The sequence below is a fragment of the Gekko japonicus genome, unplaced genomic scaffold (assembly GCF_001447785.1).
Source record: "Gekko japonicus isolate JY-2015 unplaced genomic scaffold, Gekko_japonicus_V1.1 scaffold71, whole genome shotgun sequence".
Classification (NCBI taxonomy): domain Eukaryota; kingdom Metazoa; phylum Chordata; class Lepidosauria; order Squamata; family Gekkonidae; genus Gekko; species Gekko japonicus.
The window spans coordinates 1,206,732-1,233,207 of NW_015164667.1; the positions used below are offsets into that span (position 1 = coordinate 1,206,732).

At 40.8% G+C, this 26,476-nt stretch overlaps 1 protein-coding gene across 3 annotated transcripts in view; it reads right to left on the reverse strand.

Moving 5' to 3' along the window:
• The window catches only part of SEMA4D (semaphorin 4D), a 46,445-nt gene extending 20,455 nt beyond the window's left edge, over nt 1-25,990 (reverse strand). For 2 of the 3 annotated variants that reach the window (XM_015409108.1, XM_015409109.1), the window contains exons 1-14: nt 25,609-25,990; nt 24,228-24,373; nt 23,451-23,513; nt 21,494-21,592; nt 19,587-19,680; nt 18,862-18,975; nt 17,778-17,929; nt 16,055-16,230; nt 15,805-15,961; nt 14,717-14,939; nt 13,505-13,620; nt 10,839-11,008; nt 8,726-8,769; nt 4,267-4,461 (exon numbers count right to left, since the gene is read on the reverse strand). In XM_015409108.1, the coding sequence (XP_015264594.1) occupies nt 4,267-4,461; nt 8,726-8,769; nt 10,839-11,008; nt 13,505-13,620; nt 14,717-14,939; nt 15,805-15,961; nt 16,055-16,230; nt 17,778-17,929; nt 18,862-18,975; nt 19,587-19,680; nt 21,494-21,592; nt 23,451-23,513; nt 24,228-24,373; nt 25,609-25,699 (1,840 nt within the window). In that variant the 5' untranslated portion in view covers nt 25,700-25,990. Of the gene's footprint in view, nt 1-4,266; nt 4,462-4,877; nt 7,123-8,725; nt 8,770-10,838; nt 11,009-13,504; nt 13,621-14,716; nt 14,940-15,804; nt 15,962-16,054; nt 16,231-17,777; nt 17,930-18,861; nt 18,976-19,586; nt 19,681-21,493; nt 21,593-23,450; nt 23,514-24,227; nt 24,374-25,608 lie in introns of those variants that run through there. The other variant, XM_015409107.1, reaches the window with a different exon arrangement.
• Nucleotides 25,991-26,476: the final 486 nt, after the last annotated feature.

Here is a 26,476-nt window from a genome sequence, read left to right on the forward strand (position 1 = left end):
GGGAGGCTTTCGGCCCTTGCCGCCGTTGCCCGCGGGGGGGAGGGAAAATCGGGGGGGGGATTGTTGGGCCCGGCAGGTGGGAGGCACTCAGGCCTCGCCATCAGGGTCCGTGGGTGGGGAGGGAAATTGGCACGGGGGGAATTGGCGGGCCCAGCAGCTGGGAGGCACTCAGGCCTCGCCACCGGTGCCCACGTGAGGGGATTCAGTGGGCCGGGGTGGAGAAGGCTTACCTGCGGAGCTGCTTCTGCAGACCAGGAGCCTTTAGGAATACTCCCCCCTGCGAGTATCACGGGTCCCGCTTCTTGTGTTTATCTAATTCCCTCTTGAAACCATCCATGCTTGTAGCCCCCACCATCTCCTGCGGCAGTGAATTCCATGTGTTAATCACTCTTTGAGTGAAGAAGTACATCCTTTTATCTGTTCTAACCTGACTGTTCAGCAATTTCATTGAGTGCCCACGAGTTCTTGTATTGTGAGAAAGGGAGAAAAGTACCTATTTCTCTACCTGCTCTATCCCATGCATAACCTTATAAACCTTGATCATGTCACCCCTCAGCCATCGTTTCTCCAAGCTAAAGACCCCCAAGCGTTTTAACCTTTCCTCATAGGGAAAGTGTTCCAACCCTTTTATAATTCGTTGCCCTTTTTTGCATTTTTTCCATGGCTATAATATCCTTTTTGAGGTGTGGTGACTAGAATTTTACACAGTACTCCAAATGAGGTCGCACCATCGATTTATACAGGGGCATTATGATACTGGCTTGCATTTTACTTGCCACAGCCTGTGTTCCCTTTTATCAACCTCACTGAGACTAGCTTTCCACCGCTTAAAGGAATCCTTCTTACCTTTTACAGCTTCCATTACTTTGTTAACCATGCAGGCTTTTTTCCAATACCTATTTGTGCCTTTCCTAAGCTGCGATATATATTTTTTCTGAGCTTCTAGGACTGTAGTTTTAAATAGTCTCCAAGCTTCTCCAATGGTTTTCTACTTTTCCTTTCAATTTCTTCGTCACATGTCCCTTCATATCAGAGAAGTTACTCCTTTTAAAGTTAAAAGTGGTTGTGTCAGTCTTTTTGGGCAACTCCCTATTTACACAAATGTTGAACTCAATAACATTATGGTCACTGTTCCCAAGTGATGCAATCACTTTTACGTCTCTTACCAGGTCTTGGGTGTTACTTAGGACCAAATCCAGGATCACCTCTCCCCTGGTAGGTTCTGTGACCCTTGTAGAATTTCAGCATGTGAAAACAATTACTCTGCTGAACAGCAAGAAGTGGTAAGTAACATGGTGGAACCTTCCAACGGTACTGACATGAGTGAGCAAACTGTTAGCCCCAGACAGCTGAAGATGGAACCTGTGAGAGACTGGGGATATAGCTAAATCAGAAACCACATTTTACTGAGTCATCCTTTATTATTGTTCTGTGTGGGACAAATATCTTGTGACTAGGGACAGAACTAAGGAACATTTATTCACTGTGACCTCCTGGGGGGAAAATGTGATTGTGGGCTGCAGAAAGGAAATGAACATGTTGAGTGGGAAACTGCCCCCTTCCATAATGGCAAGCCAGCCAAAGAATGCATGGTGACTCTGAGGCAAAGAACACCTCAACAGGACTGAAGTTTCTCCATGTCCTCTTGCCTGGAGAAGCTGAATAAGTGATTTTAATGTGTGTGCAAATAAGCCGTTGGCAGCCGGAACATTATTTTTGTAAATCTGATCAGCTGGATAAGTATCAGGGCAAAGCCACGGCAGCACCTGACCCTCTGGCTATAATGAATCACATAATGGACTTAGTAGCAGAGCAGCCAGATCTTGCCGGTGCATTTACAGCACTAAAATCTCAACTCTAATTAGAAGATGCACATTACCTACACTATATTAACAAATAGGGTGTTTATAATATCATGCAGTTGGGAAATCAGCCCCACTGTATTACAGTAAGCTAAGATTCAAGATGAATGTTAATCAAATAGTTGCCATGAATACCTAGAATACCTATAGAAAAAATTCTTTTACTTCAATTCCATTAGAGTATCTAACTATTTTCGCTATATCTGTACTACTAAATCATTACTGTCAGAGCTGATAGGAGCAAAGATCACCTTGTCCAGCATCCTCCTACAAGGCATGCCTATCTATCAATCTGTATAATCTACGCAGGTCAATTACTGCTTTATTTGTACTATCTTGCCTTGAAATCTTGATTTCATTTGCACATTGTATACAGAGGCAAAATCATACCCTGGATGATGCCTTAAAATGAGAAGAGATGGCTTATACCCAGGTCCGTAATCATGGGGGGCATCTGAGGCAATGCTCCCTCACAAATGTGCCCTGCCCCCTCACTGCCCATCTCCCCCCTCTATCCTCTCCATCCCTCCCAAGCCTGCATGAGCTGCCGCCTCTCTGTTTGCAGCCTGGTTGGGCTTTGCTGGCGTCCGGCTCTCCACAGTGGAGCAGGGAGGGAGTGGGAGTCTGGCTGTGCCGGAGGGCCATTCTCAGCAGTGCGCAGGTGCAGTGAGACACCGGGGCAGGCCATTGTCTTCCTTTCCCCCACTCAGCTCAGTGGCATTGGGGAAAGTGTCTTTCTGTGTGTTTGGGATGCCGAAAAAGCTGGCGGGCAGACGGGCAGGCTCTCTTTGCCTCCCCACCGCCAAGACCACCCTTTCTTCCTGGGCATCATGGGCCCCTCAGCACCACTTTCCACAGCAGCAGCAGCAGTATCCTAGCTGGCCCTGCTTTTGGGCTGAGGTGGCTGGAGGGGGGGGGGGAGACAGCCTGGCTGGGTGGCTAAGCTCCAGCGGGCCGCCTGCTTTGGCTGGGCACAGGATCTGATCAGGAGCCGGAGCTCCACCTCTCCTCCAGCAGCCGTGGCAGCGACAGGTGGAGGCAGGCAGGCGGGTCTGGCGAGGGGGCCATCCCTGGAAGGAAGGAAACTCATTCCGGCACCCACGTTCTTGGTGTCCTGCTCATGTACCTGGCCCACACGGAGGAGATCAGCAGTTTCTGGTGGGAGGAGAGGGGAAGGGCGTGGCTCTTCTCGTCACCGTTTTGAAGTTATTTTTATTTAATTATTTTTGTGATGTTGGAAGTGATGTAGGCATGTGCCCCCTCCATGCCCCTCCCCCATCTTCTGGTTATGGGACTGTTTATACCAATTGTAGACTATTCTGAAACCACCTTATACTGAATCAGACTCTTGGTCCATCAAAGTCAGTATTGCCTACTCAGACTGGCAGCAGCTCTCCAGGGCCTCGGGCAGAGAAGAGAGAATAGAAGAGATTGGATTTATACCCTGCCCTTCACTACCCAAAGGAGTCTCAGAGCGGCTTACAATCTCCTTTCCCTTCCCCTCCTCACAAGAGACACCCTGTGAGGTAGGTGGGACTGAGAGAGCTCTCTCGAGAACTGCCCTTGATAGAACAGCTTGGAAAGCACTTATAACTGACCCAAGGTCACACCAACAGCTGCATGTGGAGGAGTGGGGAATCAAACCCGGTTCTCCCAGATTAGTCCACGCTTCTAACCACTATGCCAAACTGGCTCTATTCAGTGGCATCACCTACTGTCTTGTCCTTTTAACTGGAGATGCCATGGATTGAGCCTAGAACCTTCTGCATGCCAAGCAGATGTTCTACCACTGAGCCATGACCTCTCCAAACATAACAAAACAGCAGCGTTCTTGAATCAGAGCATAAACATGAACACCACAAATTTGCATGAGCTTTAACCTAAAGGCATACTTAGCATGTCACAGATCTGCAAGTGTAAGTAATGTCAAAAATATTGATTTAAAAAACAAAACACGAACATGCAATATATAAACATAATGCAGTAAAGAATGTCTATCCCAGATATTGGGTTGGATCCCCTGGAGCACTTCTGGGAGGAATTTTTTGCCCACTGATTTCTCCCCCCCACTGCAAACCTTCAACTCCCATACTGTTCCAAATGGGGTCCTCTGTCCCTCAGGAGGGGAATTTTGGGCTGCTGAAGGGGTGGGAGACAAGGAAGAGTTGCACTGCTGCTGGGAATTCCTTTTGTCAGTAGAACTGTCTGCAGGATCCATGCCACTGAATAAGAGTCGTAAGACAGAGGTTTTAGCTTTATGCCATACGAAATTGTTGGCTAACATCCCCTTCTCCCTTGCCCATTCAAGTTCTCAGAGTCAGGTATAACAGAATTACAAGTAAGAGTCGATTAGTGCAATCAGCAGCAAAGTAGTCCTTCATGGAGAGAGGACACTCCAACTTACCCATGGCTTGACAGAAGAGGAGGAAGGTGCTATGGGCATTAACATGCCAGATCTGGTCACTTAAGAAGGGTGGCATCAACATGACTGTGGAACAGTCTGTGCCAAACTGGGGATTGATAGGTGAAGGAGCTGAATCACTTCCCACACAGGGCAAAAAGGAGGTACCAGGAGGAGGGAAAGCTATATGAGATGAGGCTGTGACCAAAGACGACAGAAAAGAAAAAAAGAAGAGGGCACTAAGGCAAAAAGTTTTAAGAAACACTTCACATTTCCACTCCCCCCCCCCAAAAAAAAGTGCAAAGGACAGAATGTAAGAAAAGAAAAGGACCAGTGAACATTAAAGAAATAATAGTAAGAATGCAGAATTAGACCCCAGAGTGACTTCCATTCTTCTGTTCTGCCTGCAACTATAAAAGAAGGATGACACGCCTGTCTGGTTTCAATGTGACAAAATCACCCAGCTTAAAAGTCACGCTTAGTATTTCAAGACATCGTCATTTTCCTCCAGTGATACGGAAGTAATACAATTTATTTGAATACTTATTTTTACCATTTCATATGTACATAATTAAAAATAGAAAAATAAAAGCAAACTGAATCTTGCAAAATATAAAAACTGTTTAAACTAAGATGGTCTACAATGGGTCACAGACTGTTTTAACTGGTGGGTGGGGGAGGGAAGAGTTTCGGACAAACTGCATACTCAACAACAAAAATTCACTATCTCTATAAACCATATTTACAGTTAGCAAAATGCAGACAGTGAGATACAACTATTTAAAACTGTACAGCACAAACCAGTTCTACAGACAAATAGTGCTGTTGTGAACCACACTTAGGACATCTGAATCCCAGCAGAGATTAGGGCAGTTCTTCTTCCAGTGTCTGTTTTCCTTTTCCAGCTGCTTTTCAAAAATGTTGGTGAACGTTGTGACATGAAAACATTTGGCAACACTGGTAATGAAAAGGAAAAACTTCCTTTTACCTGATCACCTTCCAACTGTGAAAAAGAGTAAATCTCCAACAGTCTTTTATGGGAGGGTCAACAAACGTTTGACAAATTCTGCATTGTATCCACACAACACATCTCTCTCACATTGATGTGGTTCAGGGATTACAGTTTTCCCACTAATCCATTTAAAAATCTTAAAATAAATCCATAAAATCTAGTTAACATGGCAGTGTCCAACTTCTTGAAAATCACTCTAAGTTCCCCACAACCCCAAAATGAACATTAAACATCCAATTGATTACTATATCTACATTTTTATACAGAAAAACAAAAACATTTAACCCAAGTTTATCCCTGAGAACATTATGCAACTCTAACCAGATTTATCCCAATATACAACACAGTCTAAAAAGATACACAAATAGTTTTGGAAAGATCCAACATTTCTTTTGCCAGCTAAAGCTACCAAATACAATTAATGCATTTACACGGAGCATTAAGATTCACTAGATGCAAAGAAATGTCCCAATCTGGACAAAAAGGCTATAATTTACCAATCTGATAAACTAAACATCATTTCCAATTTGGAATTAAACTGAAATTAGATTTTTTTAATGGCAGTTAAATATGTGCAGACTGGAGCTACTTAAATTCTTTTTTGGCATGGCTCTGCAAAATTTTGCCTTCTAAGACAAAAAGGAATCAATTAAAACAGTCAGTATGTGAAAGTGTTAAATTATCATTAGAAACAAGCACAAAGATTCACAACATGAAACGGAAACTGGCCATTTAAAAGAAAAGAAAACAAGACAAATGTGTAACAGAATGGTTTTCAGAAAATGCAAGATTTGTCTCTAACCAGGTGTGAAATGACAAGGTGTCAGTGATAAAACTGAGAATACATAGCCCTTTCTGTCCCCATTATCACATTTAAACCATTCAAAAATAAAGTGTCAGAATGACAGTACTTTTATTATGGATGTTGAAGATGTTCTTTTAATCCCCCTCAGCATCCGAGTCAGCAAATTTCAGTTCACACTTCACATCAAAAGGTTTGTCCTTGACTTCTTTGTAAGACTGTGAATGATCCTCATCATGTTGAACGTGGCCATTGACGTAGTCTGCTTCCGTCTCATAACCTGTGTCATGTGACGGCTTTGGCTGTTCTCCACTTTGGGTCAGGAGACTGCCAGGCTCTACCAGCGTCTCCTTCACACTTTGCTCACAATCAGAAAAATCTGCCTTGGGCTTCTTCTTTCCAAGTAATAAAGCAGAGCGGAACTTCAAACATTGGTCTGGTAAATATCCTTTGTAACAGTTGTATGAGAACAGACATAGGAACAGTACAAAGAAGAACAGAAAAAGAAACATCAAAAGGCAATTATCATTTGACTTCAGAAACATTGTCCTTGCAGGAACCTCAGCAACAGAGTTCAAGAGTTCATCAGAGGCAGTACTTGTCAGGATGGGGATGATGGGATTTGTTACTATCCTGGATGTTGTGACCGCTGCAGCTGGAGTGGTGAAAAGATGACCCTGGGTAAAGACAACTGACTTTCTTGGCGCTCTTCCATTTCCTTCCACCCGTGTTGTTGGCTGGACTGGGTTCACAGTGGTGTGCTGGAGTTTCTTCAGTTCCAAAACATGCTTGGCCAAAACCTGTGAGAACTTCTGATTCTTCACTTTTTCTTCCGACAGGCACTGATAAACGCCACTGTCTCCCTCAGACAAATTGAAGATAAGTAGTGCTTTCTCCAGGAGACGGTATTTGGGGCTTTCAACCTTTAGTACATCATCTCTGAATTTCCAAACCACCTGGGCCAGGTTGGACTTCTGAGAACATTTTAGCTCTGCAGTACTCCCATGCTTGTAAGTGTGCTGCAGAGAATGCTCTTTTATTTTATCTGGAACAGCAAAATAAATGTGAACGAGATCAGCAATGATTTGGGGGGGCCAACAGGCCTATTCAGCCGTGCAGGTAAATACAGAAAACAAATTTACCGGCTCAAAGCATGAGTGGCCAGACTGCTAAATCACATTTACTTTTCTAAGATTCCACATATAATGCGTCAGAAAGATTGGCTATTTTCCTAGGTCTAACGACATCTTAATAAGGCAAACACACTGCCTTATACTGAACCAGACCCATGGTCCATCAAATTCAGTATTGTCTACTCAGACTGGCAGTGGCTCTCCAGGGTCTCAGGCAGGGGTCTTTCACATCACCTACTGCCAGCTCCTTCAACTGGAGATGCCAGGAACCTGGGTACTTCTGCTCTACTTTTGTGCAAGGGGGAATATATCAAGTGGTTCTAATGCAAAGCTGTACTAAGACTTAATAAGATGACAACATATAGAAAAAACCCAAAAACCCTGAAATTGTTAGATGAGCTAATGGAAGGATCCAAGGATCAGAAGTATTTTAGAAGATAGTTCACTGTAACATTCTTTTCTCTGAAGTACATATAGTATATTACATATGCATTGCCTTGCAAATAAAATACTATGATTATACATCAGAACTAATTGATTTAAAGACACTGTTAGGACTGTTGGCACTACAATGGACCCACAAGTTCACAGTCCAGTACAGCATCAGCACCACTGCATACCTGGCCTTATACTGTGCATGGTCCCATGTGAGCCAGGAGTATAGAGCTCATTTTCTAAGTTAAGAAATGCTTAATGGTGATTGCCTGATAGAACCCAATGTCACACACAGGCCTTTCAGAGATTCTTAGAAAACAATGGACACCCCTTGACCACTTGGAGCTCTGGAAATGCACAGGTTTATATGGTGGTTTTGGTCACATCTGATTACAATCTCAAATCAGTCTACCTACACCCTATTTTCCATACTGTTTACAGTAGCAACCATCATTTGTAAAAAAAAATGAAACAAAACTTTAAAGACAATCCCTCCAACATAATTTCCTCAGGTAGTTCTGGTATAACAACCAGTTTTCTGTTAACTAAACCAATAGAAGTCATGGTTGTGGTCCTTTGCAAACTCTGTCTATTGCTGATTCACATATAGGCAGTCCCCCACCTTAGCACCTAGAGTATAGGAAGGGCTGCCAGTGGTCAGCACTTACAAGAAACGTTCTGTTTGTAAGAACCAGCATCTCTGCGTGGGAATGATCACGTATCTAACATGATTTGTGCCAGTGTGGTGGTTTCTTGTTGATCTCCCATGGGCATGTACTTTATGTGTGCAGTCCCCATGTTGAGGAATCTCACATGTGCTACCTCCATATGAATGTTTAATTGTGAGCAGTGAGTCCAGTGCCAGACTTCACGTATTCCCAATGGTTGTTGGAGTGTGGGAACCAGACGTACACAGTAAAGTAAAACAAGCCACCCAACAAAATCCCACACAGTTTAAAAAGTCTAACTCCAACTTACTCAATGAATATATTTATTTATGTATTTATTACTTATAAAAACAAACTGTTCACAAACGTTTAACAAATTTACAAGGTAATTTTTTAAACAATAAAAGCTTACCAGGGCAAGAGGAAGCATCTCCACCTATATTCTGAATCCAGTCCCTACAAATAGTAGATAGATAGGAAAAGATGGTTTGTTATAGTCTACCCATTCCTTCCCTCCATATGCACCCTCCCTCCACACACACAGATCAACAGAAGATCTTTTCCCCCAAAGTTATGCATTGGTGGCACCGATAATATTTGAGGAAGCATGAATGTGAATCAAACAAGTAAGGCAAGGAAAAGAGAGACAGGAAAGGTGCACAAGTAGCTGGGTTCGGGTGTCTTTTTTTTTTTTTGCTGACTACAGCGTATGAGTAGCAAGATTCATGAGAATCCGGAAAGTTGCCATTAGGCAAAAGTGAGCCAACTGGGCTTACGCTGGTCAAGCATCAAAGTAGTTTGGAGTGTCTTGGTATGGAAGGCAATGATCAACTTTTCAGTGTACAAAAGATGGAGGTCCAAAGGGGTTTTCTGGTTGGAAAATAAACTAATATGTATTTACAGGCTTGTTCACATCTTTTTAAACATTTCAGCAATCTTTAAATTGCTTTTCTCCTATAGTTAGGAGCAGCTTTGTCCCCCCCCCCCCCGAATATCTAGTTTTAATTGTCCCTGCAGCTGGGGGTAAATGGGAGAGAAAAATAGGCAGCTATGCCCCAAACTGGGATGCAAAAGGCCACAACTTTCACTTATATACTTTATTTGTAGTCTGCCTTTCTCCCTGAGACTCAAGGCAGATTACACAGTGTAAATCAATGCAGTCAATAGCATGTAACATCTAATTAAGCAACATAATCAGACTAGGATTACAGAAATGTGAAACAAAGCAAGAAGTATTAGAGATGATACGTTAACAATGCAGAAAATGGAATTTTAGAAGTACAAGATAATGTGGTGGGAGCAGAATACATACAGAAAACAGATAATGCATATTATACACAGTAGTGCAATCCACAGTCTCATTCTTTGTAACCATTGTTATATAGGCCTGTTAACTTTATAGAAATGCCCCCCTGAAGAATTCCGTTTCACATAGATTATGGACAGACAGAAGAGTGGGAGCCTCCCTGACCTTCTTGAGCAAGTAATTCCACAAGGTGGGGCCACAATGGAGAATGTATGGCTAGTTGTCAACCAAGACACAGCTGCTTTTAAATGAACATAAGGGCAGGCAAACACAGTCTAAGGATAAAGAGTTCAACTTGCACCTAGCAAACCTATGTTCAGATATGCGCAACTTGCACTTTCCTATATGTAAAATAAGGTTTCAAAAGGCCGAAGATATAAAGTAGCAGACTCAAAAGGGGGGGGGGATCCCTTACATTCTGTGCCAAGAAATGTAGCGCATAGATGTTTAATATATTCTCCTTCTGCCAATTGGGCTTAAGGGCAAAGAGCTCTGCACTCCACAATTCATGAGAACCTCCCCCCGAAACCTGCTCCCCTTTCTCCCCAAGTGTTTGCTCACAAACTAGAAGCCTATCTCTGAAATTCTAGGAACTAGAAACTTGCTTTTAAAGAGAAAAAAGAATGATGGGGTTCTAAGGACATTAGGTTTTCTAAAGGGTAAAGGTTCCCTTGCTCAAAAGCCAGTCGAGTCCGACTCTAGGGTTGTGGTGCTCATCTCCGTTTCAAAGCCAAAGAGCTAGCGCTGTCCGAAGATGTTTCCGTGGTCATGTGGCTGGCATGACTAAACACCAAGGCGCACGGAACGCTGTTACCTTCCCACCGAAGTGGTACCTATTTATCTCCTTGCAATTTCTTGCTTTCGAACTGCTAGGTTGGCAGGAGCTGGAACTAGAGACAGGCGCTTACTCCGTCATGCGGCAACTCGGGTCTCGAACTGCTGAACTACTGACCTTCCACAGCCTGCAGTTCAGCGTCTTAACTCACAAACTAGAAGCCTATCTCTGAAATTCTAGGAACTAGAAACTTGCTTTTAAAGAGAAAAAAGAATGCTGGGGTTCTAAGGACATTGGGTTTTGTACTCCATACCAATTTCTGCAGCCAGTTTGTCCACAGAGCTGAAGAATGCACACAGTTCCGCCTTAATTAGTTGATCCAGTTAACTATATATACAGATTATCTCCTTTGTAGTAAAAAACTTGGTAAATGATAAGCATTACCTTTCAGTCTCACTGTCTCCAAGGCTGACACAGACAGATTCTTGGGGATCCCAAGCACAGTATGGATCTCTTGCCAAGACACAGTCAACACAGGTGCTGTACTTGTCACAAAAGGCTAGAGGGGACTGCACAACCCCAGCATTGGACCCTGCATAGAGGAACTGATTGCCCTGCAGAACGTGGAATTGGGAAAAGGAAGCACATCATAGATGGATGGCCACTGTTCTCATTCAAGCATCTAATGTAAGAATTATTACAATTGCCAAGACAAATCTAAACACATCACCTTGCACATCAAAGGAAGCAAAAACTGAACAGTAATGGAAAATACTGTGCCTGGTACCGTAAATATTCAACCTGGGCAACAATTTTCAACTGCTTGGTAATGATAAAGTCTCCTTATTCTATTTTCAGAATAGGATATTCACTGCTGAATAGGGGTGTCATTAGGGTCTACCCGAACTGAAAATATACCCCCAAAACACCTTATCAGAATTGTTCAGGTATATTTCTGCTTCCTAAATGTATCCGGGTTTTCTTGGGAAAATCGGGGGGGGGGGATCCCAGATATATTCGGGAATTACCAGTAGATCCGTAAACAGAGGACAGGTAGGAGCAGATTGCTACTACCTCCCAGCTGTTTGCCAGGCTTCTACTGCAGTCCCTTTGATGTTTAAAGGGATCAGGATCAGCTGTGCTGGGGGAAGCAGACTGTTTTAACCAGCTTGGGTTGGGATTGGTTTCTTGTACAGACCCACGGCGTGCAGATCCAGGAGCTGGCTCCGTACCAGTATTGGGATCTGGGACTTTTCAGTAATACCAAATTTTTGGGGGGTCCAATAGACCCAAACCGAAAAATACCGAATTTTTTTAAATTGCATACCTTTACTGTTGAATCTCCATTTATGTGAATCCCTGTTGTCCACTCCAGAAGAGCACAGGGATGGCTCTATGATATTTTTAAAAGAGCTAAGCACATTGTGTCTAGTAGTCAAAGGAATAATCACAGCCTGTCAAAGTTCCTCTATAAACCTGCTCTGCAACCCACAAATCGAGTGTACAAGTATGGGTTGTTATTCAGTTTTCCATTCCTTTGATACTTTTATAGTGGGTTTGGATAATCTGGCCGTTGGTGCAATGTGGCAGGCAGTGTGATCTGAAGCAGAGTCAGAAGGATGTAAAACTCTGCTTAAGACTTTCAGTTGTTCCTGTGCCATAATAACGCTAACCTACCTACCTGTTTTTCTGAATCTGCTATCTATATAAAGCTAACTTTGTGGATAACACTTTTGTTTTCTGATTGCATGGTTACTGACCTTTTAAACATTTTTTGTCTTGAACAGTTGATAAAATGAGGAGGCAAAACTTTTTACTAAGTTCCTCCCATTTCTGTTTATATATGCACATTTAAAATAGGGAAAACTCCAAGTTACATCTTCCTTTAATCTTTTGTATTTTGGTGGGAGTTTTTTTGGTCCACAGCTTATTATTTTGCTTTTTATATCTGTAGAAAAGCCAGCCATGAAATCCCACATCCCATTTTATCTGTATCTTTGTCTCACCAGAAATCTAAATGACTTCTCACAAGACAGATGATACTGTCACTCCAGTGTCGCCCTATTTGCTATGACAGTGACAAAGCTGCGATAAACCTGTCTGAACCAGTTTAATAGGCGGCTATGCAGATATGCCAGAATAATGTTTTCTTGATTTATGTTATTTTAAACTTCTTGCCTCCTCAGACAGCCTTCGCAATCCACCCCCCCACACACACACTTTGATTTTCTGAACATAAACAAAAGTTGGGGAACATGGCGGCGTATCACTTATTTATTTACTTTGCTTATATCCCACCTTTCTCCCCAATGTGGACCCAAAGCAGCTTACATCATTCTCCTCTCCTCCAGTTTTGTTTTCACAACAACCCTGTGAGGTAGGTTGGGTTGAGAGTATATGACTGGCCCATGGTCACCCCGCAAGCTTCCGTGGCAGAGTGGGGATTCAAACCTGGGTCTCCCAGATCTTAGTCCAGCAGTTTAACCAGTACACCACACTGGTTCTCAACACACGTGGCTCAGAATGAGTAGAAAAGGCCTGCTGGGTGAACAGCTACATGGCAAATGGCACCTGATCTTCCTGGCCCTGGCCATCTTTCCCCCACAGCCATGGTTGCTGCAGCAGGCTTCTCTTAGGAAAGATGGTCATGTTATCCTGAAAAGAACTTTTAAGGAATGTAGTCAACATATTGCTGCCCTGCCGGGGGTGGGACTGTCTTGGCTTTACAGAACTAGACATGAATAGTGGGGCTTGGGTTGTAGTAACACTATCCCCACTCCTGGTACCGTGCTCTCTGAAATGCTGTTCGACTGCAAGCACCACTATAAGAAAAGGCAGTTTTAAATGAGCTGCCTGAAGTTCTCAGGCTAAACCATTCTGAGTTTAAGCATTCAAGTCACCACTTTCCTCAAGAGAGCAGTACTCTTGTGAAGTCTCCATTCCTGGTACTGATCCGGACCCACTCATCACCTGGTGAGGCAACTGAGCCTGTCACAGAATTACAGTCTCACACCAGACATTACTGAACTCAACGGCTGCATTTCCCCTCTTTATATGAGCAGGATATTGTAGCTTTCCTCCATCCTGCTGTTCCTCTAAGTCAACTGTACCTTTTTGGAAGAAAGCAGCAGTGTCTGAATGGGCTCAAAATTTGGAAAGAGCTGGATTTCTTCAATAATATGCATTCCATTCTCATAGCTGATAGCTTTGTGAAGGGCTCCTCGATCTGCAACAACCAATATGCATGTATGGAACTGCTTTAATAAAATACCTAAACACGAGCTATAGTTGGCCTCTCTGCAGATGAGACCTTCAGCTATCAGTCCCCCCAGCTGTCTGTCCCTCCAATGACTTTCATTGTGCTACACAACTGCCACCCACTCAGAGCTACCTTAAGGATGCAAGTTTGTAGATTGTTTTGTATAATTTGGGCTGGTCCTAATAAAAAGTGTAACACAGCCTTTAGTTTGGGATTTTGCTTTGAAGCAATGCAGCTGCCTGCAACATCTTTCTGCCTTAAATATTGACAGGCTGGTGGGGCCTGGAAGAACAGGACATTAATTTCTGAAACACAGTCCTAAATTAACTGAATGTTAAATGCTTTAGTTACTGGTTTTGGTCCAACTGATTTGTACAGTCTAACTCAGGGGTGTCGAACTCATTTGTTATGAGGGCCGGATCTGACATAAATGAGACCTTGTTCGGCTGGGCCATGTGTGGCATAAAATGTAATGTCAGGTAGCGGAGATATAAACTTTATAAAGGACACAAACACAAAGGAGGTTTTTTTACTTAATAAAAACATGCTTAAAACATTAGCATTCTTGCAATATTTTCTTAATTTAACAGTGTCTGATAACTGACACCCCTTGCTCTGAATTATTGCATCAAAATATCTGTGCTGTTGCAATCTTGGTATGCTGTTCAGGTGTGCATTTGTAAGCTGCAAACCAACAATGATGCAGCAGCAGAAGAACTGGAAGAAGAAGCAGAAGACAACCAGTTCCACTGCGGGCCTGATAGAAGCCCTTCGGGGTCCTGATCCGACCCCCGGGCCGCATGTTTGACACCCCTGGTCTAACTAGTCAGGCAAAGATTAATGCCTGCTGCACTGACAGTCCTTTATTTATTTAACATTGTTTATATACCGCTCACCCCCTGAGAGCTCTGAGCGGTTTACAGTGTACAATTTGCTAGTCTCAGGGTGCACTGAATGACAACACAGGCACAGACCCTGCAAGACTGGCTCAACTGTTCGGTCTGACTAGAAAGCCATTGAAGCTTAATGCAATACTACATAGTTAAGAGTACGTAAAACAAACCTGTACTGATGAACATGACATCATACATAGTGCCATTCAGTGCTCTGACTCGGTCCACCACAATCTGTGTATACTTCACATCCCTTTTTATCAGTCTGGGTCTGTCTCCTATTGGGGTCACAGAATCATCCATCAGAGGATGGTCTTTAACAAACTGTAGCGTTTTATCAGGTAAGCTGAGTGTGCTCAGGTAACCATCTGCTCCGGCCTCCTTGTTTATGCACTGTCCCAAGAGAAGGGAGGGGAGGGGAGGGGAGAAGATCAGACTGGCGTAGTAATCGAGGTTTCCTTAACACAGATCACATGATTTATGAGAAGTTTACAAAGGAACATAAAGAGACTGGAAACAGAATAAAATGGTACTAACATTATTAATGCGTCCTTTATAGAACTTATAGAAAGAGTAAAACAGGAGTCCCCAACCTTTTTCAATCTGCAGGCACCTTTGGAATTCTGAGCATGATGGGCACAGCTGCAATGGCTGTTGCAGGAGGTGGAGCCAGCCACAGAACAGCTGCCACAGTTTACCTTCAGTCACACAATGAAGAAGATCCTTGTGCTGTGGTGGTAACTGCTCCCACAGCCATGTTTCTAAAAACTGCACAGCCAATCAAATCTCCAAAGGCCAAACAGGAGTCTTGCTAGGCAACAGCCCCACCTGGCCCCACCCACTTTCTAAAGGCACTTGACAGGCACCAGGAGAGTTGCCAACAGCAGCACCCACAGGCACCATGTTGGGGACCACTGTCTTAAACGATGGACTGACAATACAGATAGTCCTCTGGTCTGGAAATCATTTTCCTCTAATATGTTTGCCTGAATCAGGCTGGCCTTTAGGTATACAAAAATCTAAACTCTTAGGTTTGTCTTAAAACAAAGAGTTCAGCTTTGCATTTTCAGCCCAAAACATTTAAAGCAAGCAACTAAACATGACAGGCAAAACCATTAAGCAAAGGGAAACACTATGAGTTGGATCCTACCACTGTTCTGCTAGCAGTGGAGTCTCACTTTCAGAAGGTGGTGGAAAACACGCCCACCTTTTAGGAACAAAAGCCAATGAACAGCAGTCAGCGCCGATCCAGACTTACCGCTCCAGGCCGGGGTCTTGGAATCTCTCCATTGTATCGCACCCACTTTGTGTGGGACTGTTCAACTGTGGCACTTTGCATATATTTCCCTTTGGCAAAAACATCCTCCACTGTAGAAATGTTGTAGGCACACACAGCAGATAGGCCTACATTGTTTCTTCAAAAGGGAAAAAAATTATCAAAATTAATATGATCTTACTCTTTTGTAGAAGTAACAAATATGTCTTTAAAATGAAAAAATGTTACTTACAACTGCGGTGAGAAAACCCCATAAATTACTGGCTCCCTCAGGCTTGGAGACTTCAGGATAAAGACATCATTCACTATATTGAAAATTAAATTCTTATCCGGCGCAGAGCAAAGCATCCTGGCCTTGAGATAGGAAGTCCATTTTTTTTGTAAAGTCCGAAGTCCGCCTTGGTCCCTCTTTAAACAGAACAATACAAAAATGTCAAAGAGTAAGCAGCTTGTTCCTCCCATGTCAACATACAGTGACACTCCTAGAAGTTCAGCAATATTGCTATATTAAAGTGGAGAATACCAACACTGATTGGAAGGAAGAAATGTCCTCCCTGAGATATTTCTGAAGACACATTAGGTAAGCCACCAACATGGTTACTTTTAAGTATATAACAAAAGAAGTCAAACTGTGTTCTGAGTTTCACTGGGTAAACATAAGCCAACCATCACAAACAAAATGGACTGCTAAAGATGCAGGGGGATTTACTGAGGAAAGAAGCAGGGGGAATACACCACAAACAAGTAACAGGAGAGGCAATGAACAACTCTATCCAGAAACTGAGCCAATGCCTGTTTGGAAAAAAGCTGCAATAAGGGCTCCCTCACATGATTTAGGGTTTCTGGTGGTACCTCTGTGGTGTGGGACAGAGCTGTTATTTCAATGGCTCCCCTGCTGCAAAGGTAATGCGGAAACGGATCTTAGTGATGGGAATGAGCTTAAAGTATACATTTCTTAACAGGAAACATTTCTAACACTAACAGAATTAACTGTGCAGTTCTTACAAAGAAGCAATTTTAAAATATCCAATTTCTGTTGTGTCAACACTTTCTAAATATTAAATGTTTTAATATGAAATATATTCAAGGCAGGTAAAATACTGTCATTGAGGAGGCTTCCAAAAATGGAAGACAACACATACTTTTCTCAAGTAATGGCAAGGCATGTGGGTAGTTTCCTCCCCCAATCTATATATAGCTCCACAAAATTATAATGAATGGAAATCTAGTTGTACAGCTATATCTCTGCCAATCTAAAGTAATGACAAACTTCCAGCAGGCAGAGGACCATCACTACTGTGCCAAAGTAAATTTGATTCACAATGTTGCAATATCTCATATCTTGCAGACTGCATAAGTTTATGTTGTTTAATTACACTTTGCAATTTAAAATCATATCTCTAAAAAAAACCTTACCATCCTCCCCACCCTGGTTACAAATTATATGGCAACTTGCTCATTGGATGCTTATAAATCAATTTAATCTTGTGTCAGGTCAGGCAGTACAAGCTGCTACTATTATGCTTAAAAAACATGAACAGTGACAGAATCGGGTGGATTGTGATAAGAAGAAGGAAACAAAGAGTCTTAAACTACATAATTCAATTTTCACAGTAATTAGCCAGGATGACCAACTTTCTGTTTATCAACAGAAAAGATTTTTTAATTGTTGAAAGCATTTTGAAACACAGTTTATTTTAAGATCATAAAATCCACGTCCATGCAGAAGATTCTCATAGTTTGGTGCTGTAAAACACAAGAAGAACCTTGTGGAATAGCAGGCCATTTCTCTGCTGCACTCTCTAACAAGAGCCAACAACTGAAGATTGCTCATGATGGCCCATGTTGCATTAGAGAGAACAGAAAGCGCTGGAAAATGAGTAGTGTCCAAATGAATTCTTCCTACAATCCCCCCAACATGGAAAAAGGGGAGGGAATGGTTCATCTTGTCCCACCTTACAGACTCTAGCTATCCTTGGAATCATCAGCTTGCCAAGAAATTCATATTCCACAGACACCTCCGTGAAAAAAAAGTATATTTTGTCATCATCGTCATTTGCATTGTCTGGATCAGCTCTTATCACATCAGCAAAAATGAAATTTGGTTCTGCACAAGGAAAACACAAATATAAATTAGTTTGGTTTTTAAAAAACAAAAAACAAAAAACGGAGTTATTCTCCCCAGCCATCCATTTCCCCATTTATTCTAATCATAGCCACCTTATTTACTGATGAGAAAGCATTTCCTCTAACGGCAAAACCAGGCACTATGGGACGACCCTGTTTTAGAGATTAATTCGGCCATTTAAAAATGCTATGAGGAATTGATCCTGAGTGGGCCTACAGCACAGCGGGACAGATAATCTTGTTCCCCCCATACACATATCTTTTTAAGTGGCGCAAAACCAGCTGTTTTGGCACTTGAAAAGGTGCAGGGAGGGGAAACAAGATTGCCCGGTTCTGCAAGCCTAAAATGGTGTTGGCATCCACAGGGTGGACCTGGGGACACTATAAGATATAGCTTGGTCCTAAGCCCTAGTATCAATATTAAAAGTATTTTGGTTGTTAGCAAATGTTATTACCTTTATATTCTGTGGACAACAATTAACTATTTTCATGATCCAAGACACTTCTGAACTGACAATTCTGGCTTACTTTTTCTGGAATTTTTAGTGTAGGCATCAAGCCCCTATATAGCTCACAAAACCACAGCATTTCTCTGGAACAGGAATACTTGAAGAAATCCTATGTTCTGCTCTTGTGGAAAGATCTTATGCACTGCTAGGACTGAGAACTGACTCACAAGACAGATTTGTCAGTCATGAATAAAGCACAACTCTAAATACTGCTGCCATTTATTTTCCCTTAGTTTTCTCAAAAGCTCAGTCATGTTTTGATTATTCACAAACAAAATACTCTTGGATAAACTAAATAAATGTACAAAACATGATTCCAGTAGAGAAGTTCACAGGATTGCACATTTAGGAGTAAGCCAACGCCTCTTTCTCTAGCTATTTCCCCCCCCCCCAGCCTTCTTACCATTGAGCCAAGGAATTGCATATTCAGTCCTTAGTGGACTTTGCTGTGAGTTTCTAAAGATAATAGGTTCACTTCCCAAGAAATTGTAAGACGTTCCAGCATAAAGTTCCCCATCTTCAGAAACACAAAACAAAAAATGAATGAATCAGAAATATCCAGTAATGTAATAGTTTAAAGCAGTATTTTTCACTGTGTGAACTATTCCCATTACATATTCCATGTTTTCCTCCAGATAAGCTTTCTGTAGCTGAGCATGGCAGTTCACACACACCTACTGTGCTATTTCTTTCCTCATCAGTCACCTCCTACAATCTCCTCCTCTTGTGCTTGTACTCCCCTTTGGGGATTAAGGTGTGCCACAAATGAAGCAAATAAATGTTACAATTAAAAAATGCTAATTAAAATGATGTTAACCCAAACTGACATTTACTTCCTGTGAATTAAGTAGAAGTACAGAAGTTTATGGTAAACATAAAAAGAACATGTTTTGGAATGGGGTAGATGGATAATATTTTTTTAAAAAACAGAGTGTAGTGAAATTATCTCAAATATGACAACTTCCCCCCCGTTTGCAAAGTTCCCATGTGCGGACACCAAACTGCTTCTTGGTTTTGGGATATTTCAAGGAGCAATTTGAGAGTCTAGAAAATGTACATGCATACCTCTGGATCCTGGCTATGGTTATGAACGGATATAGGCAAGCAAGATCTAAGGCTTGTACTTACCCACCATAACTGATGTATAACTTTGTGCAGGATCAAATGGACATCTTCCTTTACCATCTTCATTTCTACCCCCAAGTTCAAATGATAACAGATTCTACAAAACAATGAAACCATATACTTCATTGTACATTTCAAATAAAACAGTCACCATTCAGCACACAGTTGCAGACACTGGAATCTTTCTGATTTAAGTGGGATTACAGACTTACAAAGGACAAATTCACGCAGCCACTTTCAATGCATTTTTGACCTGCTGAAGTCAATGTGTTAAATAGCTGTAATTGTTTCAACATGCTTCCAGATTTTGATTTACTACACTCCTGCACATTTTCGAGAAGCGACTTGCACAATGAAGGGGTGAGATGTAGTCTTAAGACATGCTGAAGCAATTCATATGGCTAGCTCAGAACACAACAACCCATTAGAAATTCAGAATTAGCCAGTGTCCTTAATTGTGCCTAAAAGGTATGCTATAGAAATAACTGCAAAATATAAAGGCTGTGATCCAGGCAAAAACTATGACAATTTCAGCCAGAGGAAATGAAGCACTCGATTTAATGCTTCTACAGAAATGAGTAAAAACCTCAAATGCTTAACTATGATTGGATCGTACAGCGCCTTCTTCAAAATTAAGACATTCAATTTTCTCAGTCCCATGACATTATTGCATGAATAAATACAAACATATTACAAAGTACCACAGCAAATAATTGGATTATGTAGAATAAACACATATATGTCTGTAGTCCCCCATTCCCATTTTTAGTTCAGCTATTCCCCCAACATGCATACATGCACACATGCGAGTGGGGTCATTTCCAGAAACACACAGAGATACCCATTCTATTGAAAAGCAACCATGTGTGCAATAACATTCTTTGAGAACAACAAGGATTTCAAGCATGTGGAGCTAAGGTTAGAAATCCATATTTAGATGCCTAACTGGAAAGAAGAGAAAGAAGAAAGGCAAGACAAGTTAGGTAGCAAAAGTGAAAAATGAAGCCTAGACTGGAAATTCAGGAAGAAAAGACAGACATCTGGTAAAGAACAAAGAATGTGCAGTAAAAAATAAATGAAGTAAATAAAACAGTTTGTATGATAAAGACAATGAGATAGGTGAGGATATCTATGAAGAATTTCGAGAACCAGGATGCACTCCTGGAAAATGGAAATGTCAACAAACCAACATACTGCTGGGCAGATTTGAGCAGTATAATTCTACTTGCCAGAGTAATCCAAGCATACTACCCAGAATGTTAAAGAACCCTTCTAATGGTAGGTACACCATTAAAAGGGTAAAATCATAATGAAGCAACTGAGAACTTAGTAATACATAAATGAAAGATCCAACAGCTCCAAGGGCATGGCAAAAAGAGGGGAATTTCTGGCAATGTTCTGGAAAGGATGACAGACTTACAGATAAGGGAGACAAGCAAGGCCACAGTCTAACATCAAGAATCCTGTCCTTGAGAGCAAAGTAAGATCCGAGAAAAGGAGAGTGATGATAGAGTCAGAGACATGGAAGGCAGACAGGAAGTTTTTTAAGCACAGGGAGGACTTCATTCTGAGGCATTCAGTAGTATGAAGCTATGGTAGAGTCAGGAGCTGACAGAGATAAGACAGGCAGAGAAGGGAATCAGAGAGTTTAGGGGGAGACAGAAACGGGAGCAAGCACAGGATGTTCACACAATTCAAAAGTTGGGGACATATATACAGGAGAACCACATCAACAAAATGGGATGGAAACAAAGTGCTCACTGGGAAATGATTAATAAACTCTAGAAAACCCAGAAAAGAACAGAAATACACACAAATGCTGTACATGATTTTCTCCATGTCATCACTCATTTCAGCAGAGCCAGACTATTTCAGATGCTCCCAAAAATAAATTTCATTGTCAAACTTACCAGATAATCACAGACTGGCTGAAATGCATTTGTTCCACACACATAAAGGAAAGTATCATTCAGTTGTTGTAAGACACGAACATAGTTAAGGCACTCTGTCTGTAAAAAAGAAGAGATAAGGAAAGGAAGAAAAGAATAATTTTAATAAACTGCATCCCTAGTAGTTTATTACAAAGAACTAGCTACCTCTGTTGTTTCAAGGCCATGCACATTTATGCAGAAGTTACTTACTATCATATAACCTGTTCAGAATTTGGAAGCTTATCTGTTCACTCCCTAAGAAATGCAAATACAATTTAAAAAGAAGTATCATGAACTGATAATATTTAAGACTGGACTTCTCTCTATAAAATAAGCTCTCATGTTAGCTATATTATTTGTATGTTCATAATTGCTGTATAATCCAATATTGTTACTAGACTCCATAAACCATATATTGTTTGATCACAGATTATTAAATTCACTTACTGTCTAGTTTAGTTAATATGCTGCTTCTATCTATCTAGTACGGCTCATACGGCTATCTCCTTAAGCAGAAATTGAAACCAAAAAAAAAATTTTTAAGACCTTACTCAGTATTATTTCTTTTATATTTGATTATTGCACCTATACATTTTGCCACTGAGAGGGTGATACAATCATTTGTATCAGATACTAGCCATGACACCTGGGCTCACACATTTAGCAATTCCGTGTCTTTAAGTAAACGGGTGACTTAAATTAGCCTTCAATTTGTTGAATATAAGGCACTCCATAATCATATGTTCGATGATCTTGATTTTAATATGCTTCATGTAGTATAAAAGAAAAATCTGTGACCTTTAAGTGATCCCTCTGATCCAAATACTAAAATTTAAAGATGGATAGAAAGTTTCCTAAGCATGATTACTGTTCAAAGAACTGCTTTGTTGATGAGTTTCCCACAATCAGTAAACAGCATTTAGAGAGCCAGCTAATGTAAGGTGATCAAAATACTGTGAAGTCCAGCAAATTTAGAATCCTCTAGCAACCATTTTGTAGTCTAAGCAACATCTGCTGAATTGCCTCTTTTGCTGTGTCTTCAAATCTGCATACACTCTACAAGAACCCAGAAAACTGGCTGTGTTTGAAAAGTATTTCTCCTCCCCCTCTAGATTGGGGGCCATTTAGCACTGGCAATCTCCTCACCTAAGATTAAGTGCTGCATGATGGCATTGATTTCACTAGTGTTTAGATAAAACTACCCTAAGAGAAAGTTAGGCTTGTCAGGTGTCCAGAAAATCAGCTACCAGAGAATATCTGTGTCATGGATCAAAACCAGATGTTAAACTATCGCAGAAGATAGCTTTAAAATTCCATTTGGTGGTGGTATCACAAAATTCGCAGATCTAAGAAAAGCTGACCCTCCCCTTTTATCCACATCCTCAAACATGTTATAGCAAAAAGCCAAGTCTTCAGTGAGAAGAAAATGGGCAGAAACAGCAGCTTGCTTTGCTGACTCCCTTCTACACTGCTGCTTTGAAAAGAAAAATAGTTGCATTCATTCATATCGTCTACTAACTCTAATCTATGGCCAATAATGAAATACACATTTATTTAAAATATTTTCATCCTTCTCCTTGCAGATACTTAAAGCTTGGACAGGGCCAGACATGCAAGCCCTAAAGTGCAATTTAAAGGGCAAGAGCAAAAGAGCTCTTGGCCCTTGGTTCATATATAACCTGAAACCTGTGCTGAACAGCCTTGTTGCTCAGAACCTGTGGCGGACAAGTTTGTTCTGTTTGTTCAATTGGTAAATTTTTCAGTAGTTTTCTGCAAGCTGCTTTAGGAAGAAAAATGGCATACAAATGGCATTAAATAAATCAATAAAACAAAAATACCACTGAATGAACAGAGTGGCAGACATTTAACTAAGCGTAAGAGAAAAATTAACTCCACTTGAATTCTTAGTACTGCATTTCAAATTAAGAAAACCCACCTGTTTAGATTTGCCCTTTTCCGCACACTTAGTTTTCTTGTCTTCAGTGACTTTCCACAACACCTGGGGGGAGGGGGGGGGGAGAAAAGCCACAAATCAAAAAGCCTCCTAAGTGTTACCACAAAAAGTAATTTATACATTACAAGGCCTCCCTGAAGTAAATGCAGGTTAAGATGCAACAAACATGAAATTAAGCAAACTCCGGAGCACGATGGAAGACAGGAGGGCCTGGCATGATGTGGTCCATGGGGTCACAAAGAGTTGGACTTGACTGTGCGAATGAACAACAACAACAAGATACAAGACATTTCCTACTCATTTCTCCTCTTGAGAAAGGAAATTTCTAAACACAGATACTTTTATTCAGTACCTGCTAAACTAATGCAAAAGATAAATGGCTTCAAATCATTAATTGTGTTTCCTTCATTACATGTCCTTGATTTTCTTACGCTTTAGAGCCTGAAGGCTAAATGGCTTAAGTTTGCCCTTTTGTCCTGACAGCCATTTCTTAAGCTGAGCAGACAATACAGATAACATATGAGCAAACACAAATAAGACTACCATGCGAGAGGTTTATCATCTCATGGCATTTTACCTCCTTTCAGACTGTCTCTGTGACATTCAGCTCTAATTCTCAACACACTTTCTTGGAATATAGTATTTCCATTGAACTCAGAAGGCCTTACTTCTGAGTAAACTATTTTAGGATCATCCCCTTGGTTATGGTTAGTGTCAGGAGTATGAATATGATATATATTTTTTAAAAATCATGCTTACCTCTTGCTTTTTTTCAGAAATGTTTAATGAACTTAGCGCAAAAATTATTTCTCTAGCTCCCACATATAAAATGTCTTTGTCTTCACTTAGTAATAAAGTTGAGTAGTTGAACGTTTTTGGCTCTTGAAAATGTACTAGATGTATTTCTGTTAAAATACAATAATGTCAGGATACATTTTAATTCAAACAAAGACTACGTATATGATTGTCTAATTTATTACACTGTCAAGACAATTCATTCTAATATCTTTAAAGCAGCGCAATCTCCTTACTGGAGACTAGGAGGCTTTAGAAATGGAAGTGAAGTGGGGTATCCAATTAGCAGAATTAACCATATCTAAGACCATGTCTTCACAATGCTGCACAGGGTGAAGTGGATGGAATTTGCTTCCTGCATGTGGACATACAAACCATAAAGTTATGAGTCACTCTCACCTTGAGTTAAACAGATCTTTGGACCAGGAACACCTTCAATTTAAAAATGACTTTTGATGGTCCTGATGTAGACCAAAAATGAAGGGACTTATTTAATGAATAAATTGTCCCTTACTTCTTGTTTTTTAGGCTCAGGTCATAAATGATGTATTTTATATTGTTATTAATTGTACTTTATGGTATGTATTTTAATTATCTGTTCCACTGAGGAAGGCCATTTGGTCAAGACACATCTGGTTTTAATGAATATTTTTATTATTTGCTATGTATTACAGTTTTGCTAATTTAATATATGTAAAGCCATTATTATTTATTGTGTTACTGGGGCTGATATTGAAAATCATGATGTTTGAGACGGAACAGTGTGTAGACAGAAAGAACAGCTGGGGGCAAAGGACAGTTCCTAGAATAACCTCCAACACAGAAAACTAGAAGAAAAACTTCTTCTGTGGAAGCACTGAATAAGTGATTAGACTAGTAAAGAGTGCACTTATAGAAGTATAAGAGTGCACATAGAAGTATAGTGTTCATCAGCTGTTCGGGGGGGAAACCCACCTGGAACAACTTAATGTTATATCCAACTAAATTGGATATAGTTCTTTGATTTTCTATTTTATTTCTCTTCTTCCTTTAATAACTGCAACAACTTGAATAACATTTTAAATAAAGTTCTGCTGAACTCACTTTTCTCTGTAGACACATAGAATGCTTACAATGGTCTTATATAAGACAGTTAGCCTGAACTCCCTAGACCAATACTCAGTTTTTTTTAAAAAAAAAAAAGTTCAAAGAACTGTTTTATGTTAACTGAACAAAATTTAAAATCTCCGAGTTGCCTTGAACCTGGAAATGAACCCCTAAACTGAAGGTTTTGCTAAATGTAATCAGTGAAAAACTGAACTACTATGTAATCACACTTATCTTTACCTGAAGTTATTGTTCTTACCTTTGTGGTCCCAAGTGATCCGAGGCACTGGACCAAATGCTATTGTCATTCCAATAAATAAACTCACAGTGCCATACAGAATGACAGCCATGTTAAGTGTCCTTGTTCCGTGAAAGTAGATGGGGAACTACAGAAGCAAATGTTCATCTGGTGGGGAAATGTCTCTTGAGTTCAGAGAGTTTCTGAAAATACCAACATTGTCAAGCGATGAATGCAAAGCAGATGTCTTGCAAGGAAGTTTCCAAATTTATATTATCTGACAGGTCACTTCACCCAGTGACCACGTGTTCGCCACAATACTGAACAGCTAGGACTTTCAGAATGAACCTCAGCACCACTTCTGCTTCTTGAACACATTCTTCTGCTAAGTTAGGATGCTATAAAAACCTGCATGGAATAAGAGCAGCAAGGTGAAAGGAAGGAAGTGGTCATACGTTAAAGACCAAATAGTTTCCAAGTCTTCCCACGATTTTATTAAAGGAAACAGCAAATTTCCAGTACAGAGGAAGCTATTAACAGTGTTAACTTTAATATGTCAACTCCATATCTACAAACAAGCTTTTACAGGGGAAAAACCCAAGATGCATTGTAATATTTTAGCAAAAAGGAAAAATAGAATCATGCAAAGTTAAACAGAGGTTTGGTACTGAGGTATTTTGTTCAGTCTAGATGCTTAAAAAAAGGAACTCCGTGCATCCCTATCTCTTTTTTTTAAACTAGTTTTCCAGCCCATGCGTTTGCAGAGATAAAATGCTACCCCAAACTGGTAAAATGTCGAATCTTAAATGTATTTAGGGTTGTCAGCTTCCTGGAGAAAGAAAAATGGCCTGTTCTTTTAACAGAGATGTAATTGGCTCAAGTGGTTAAG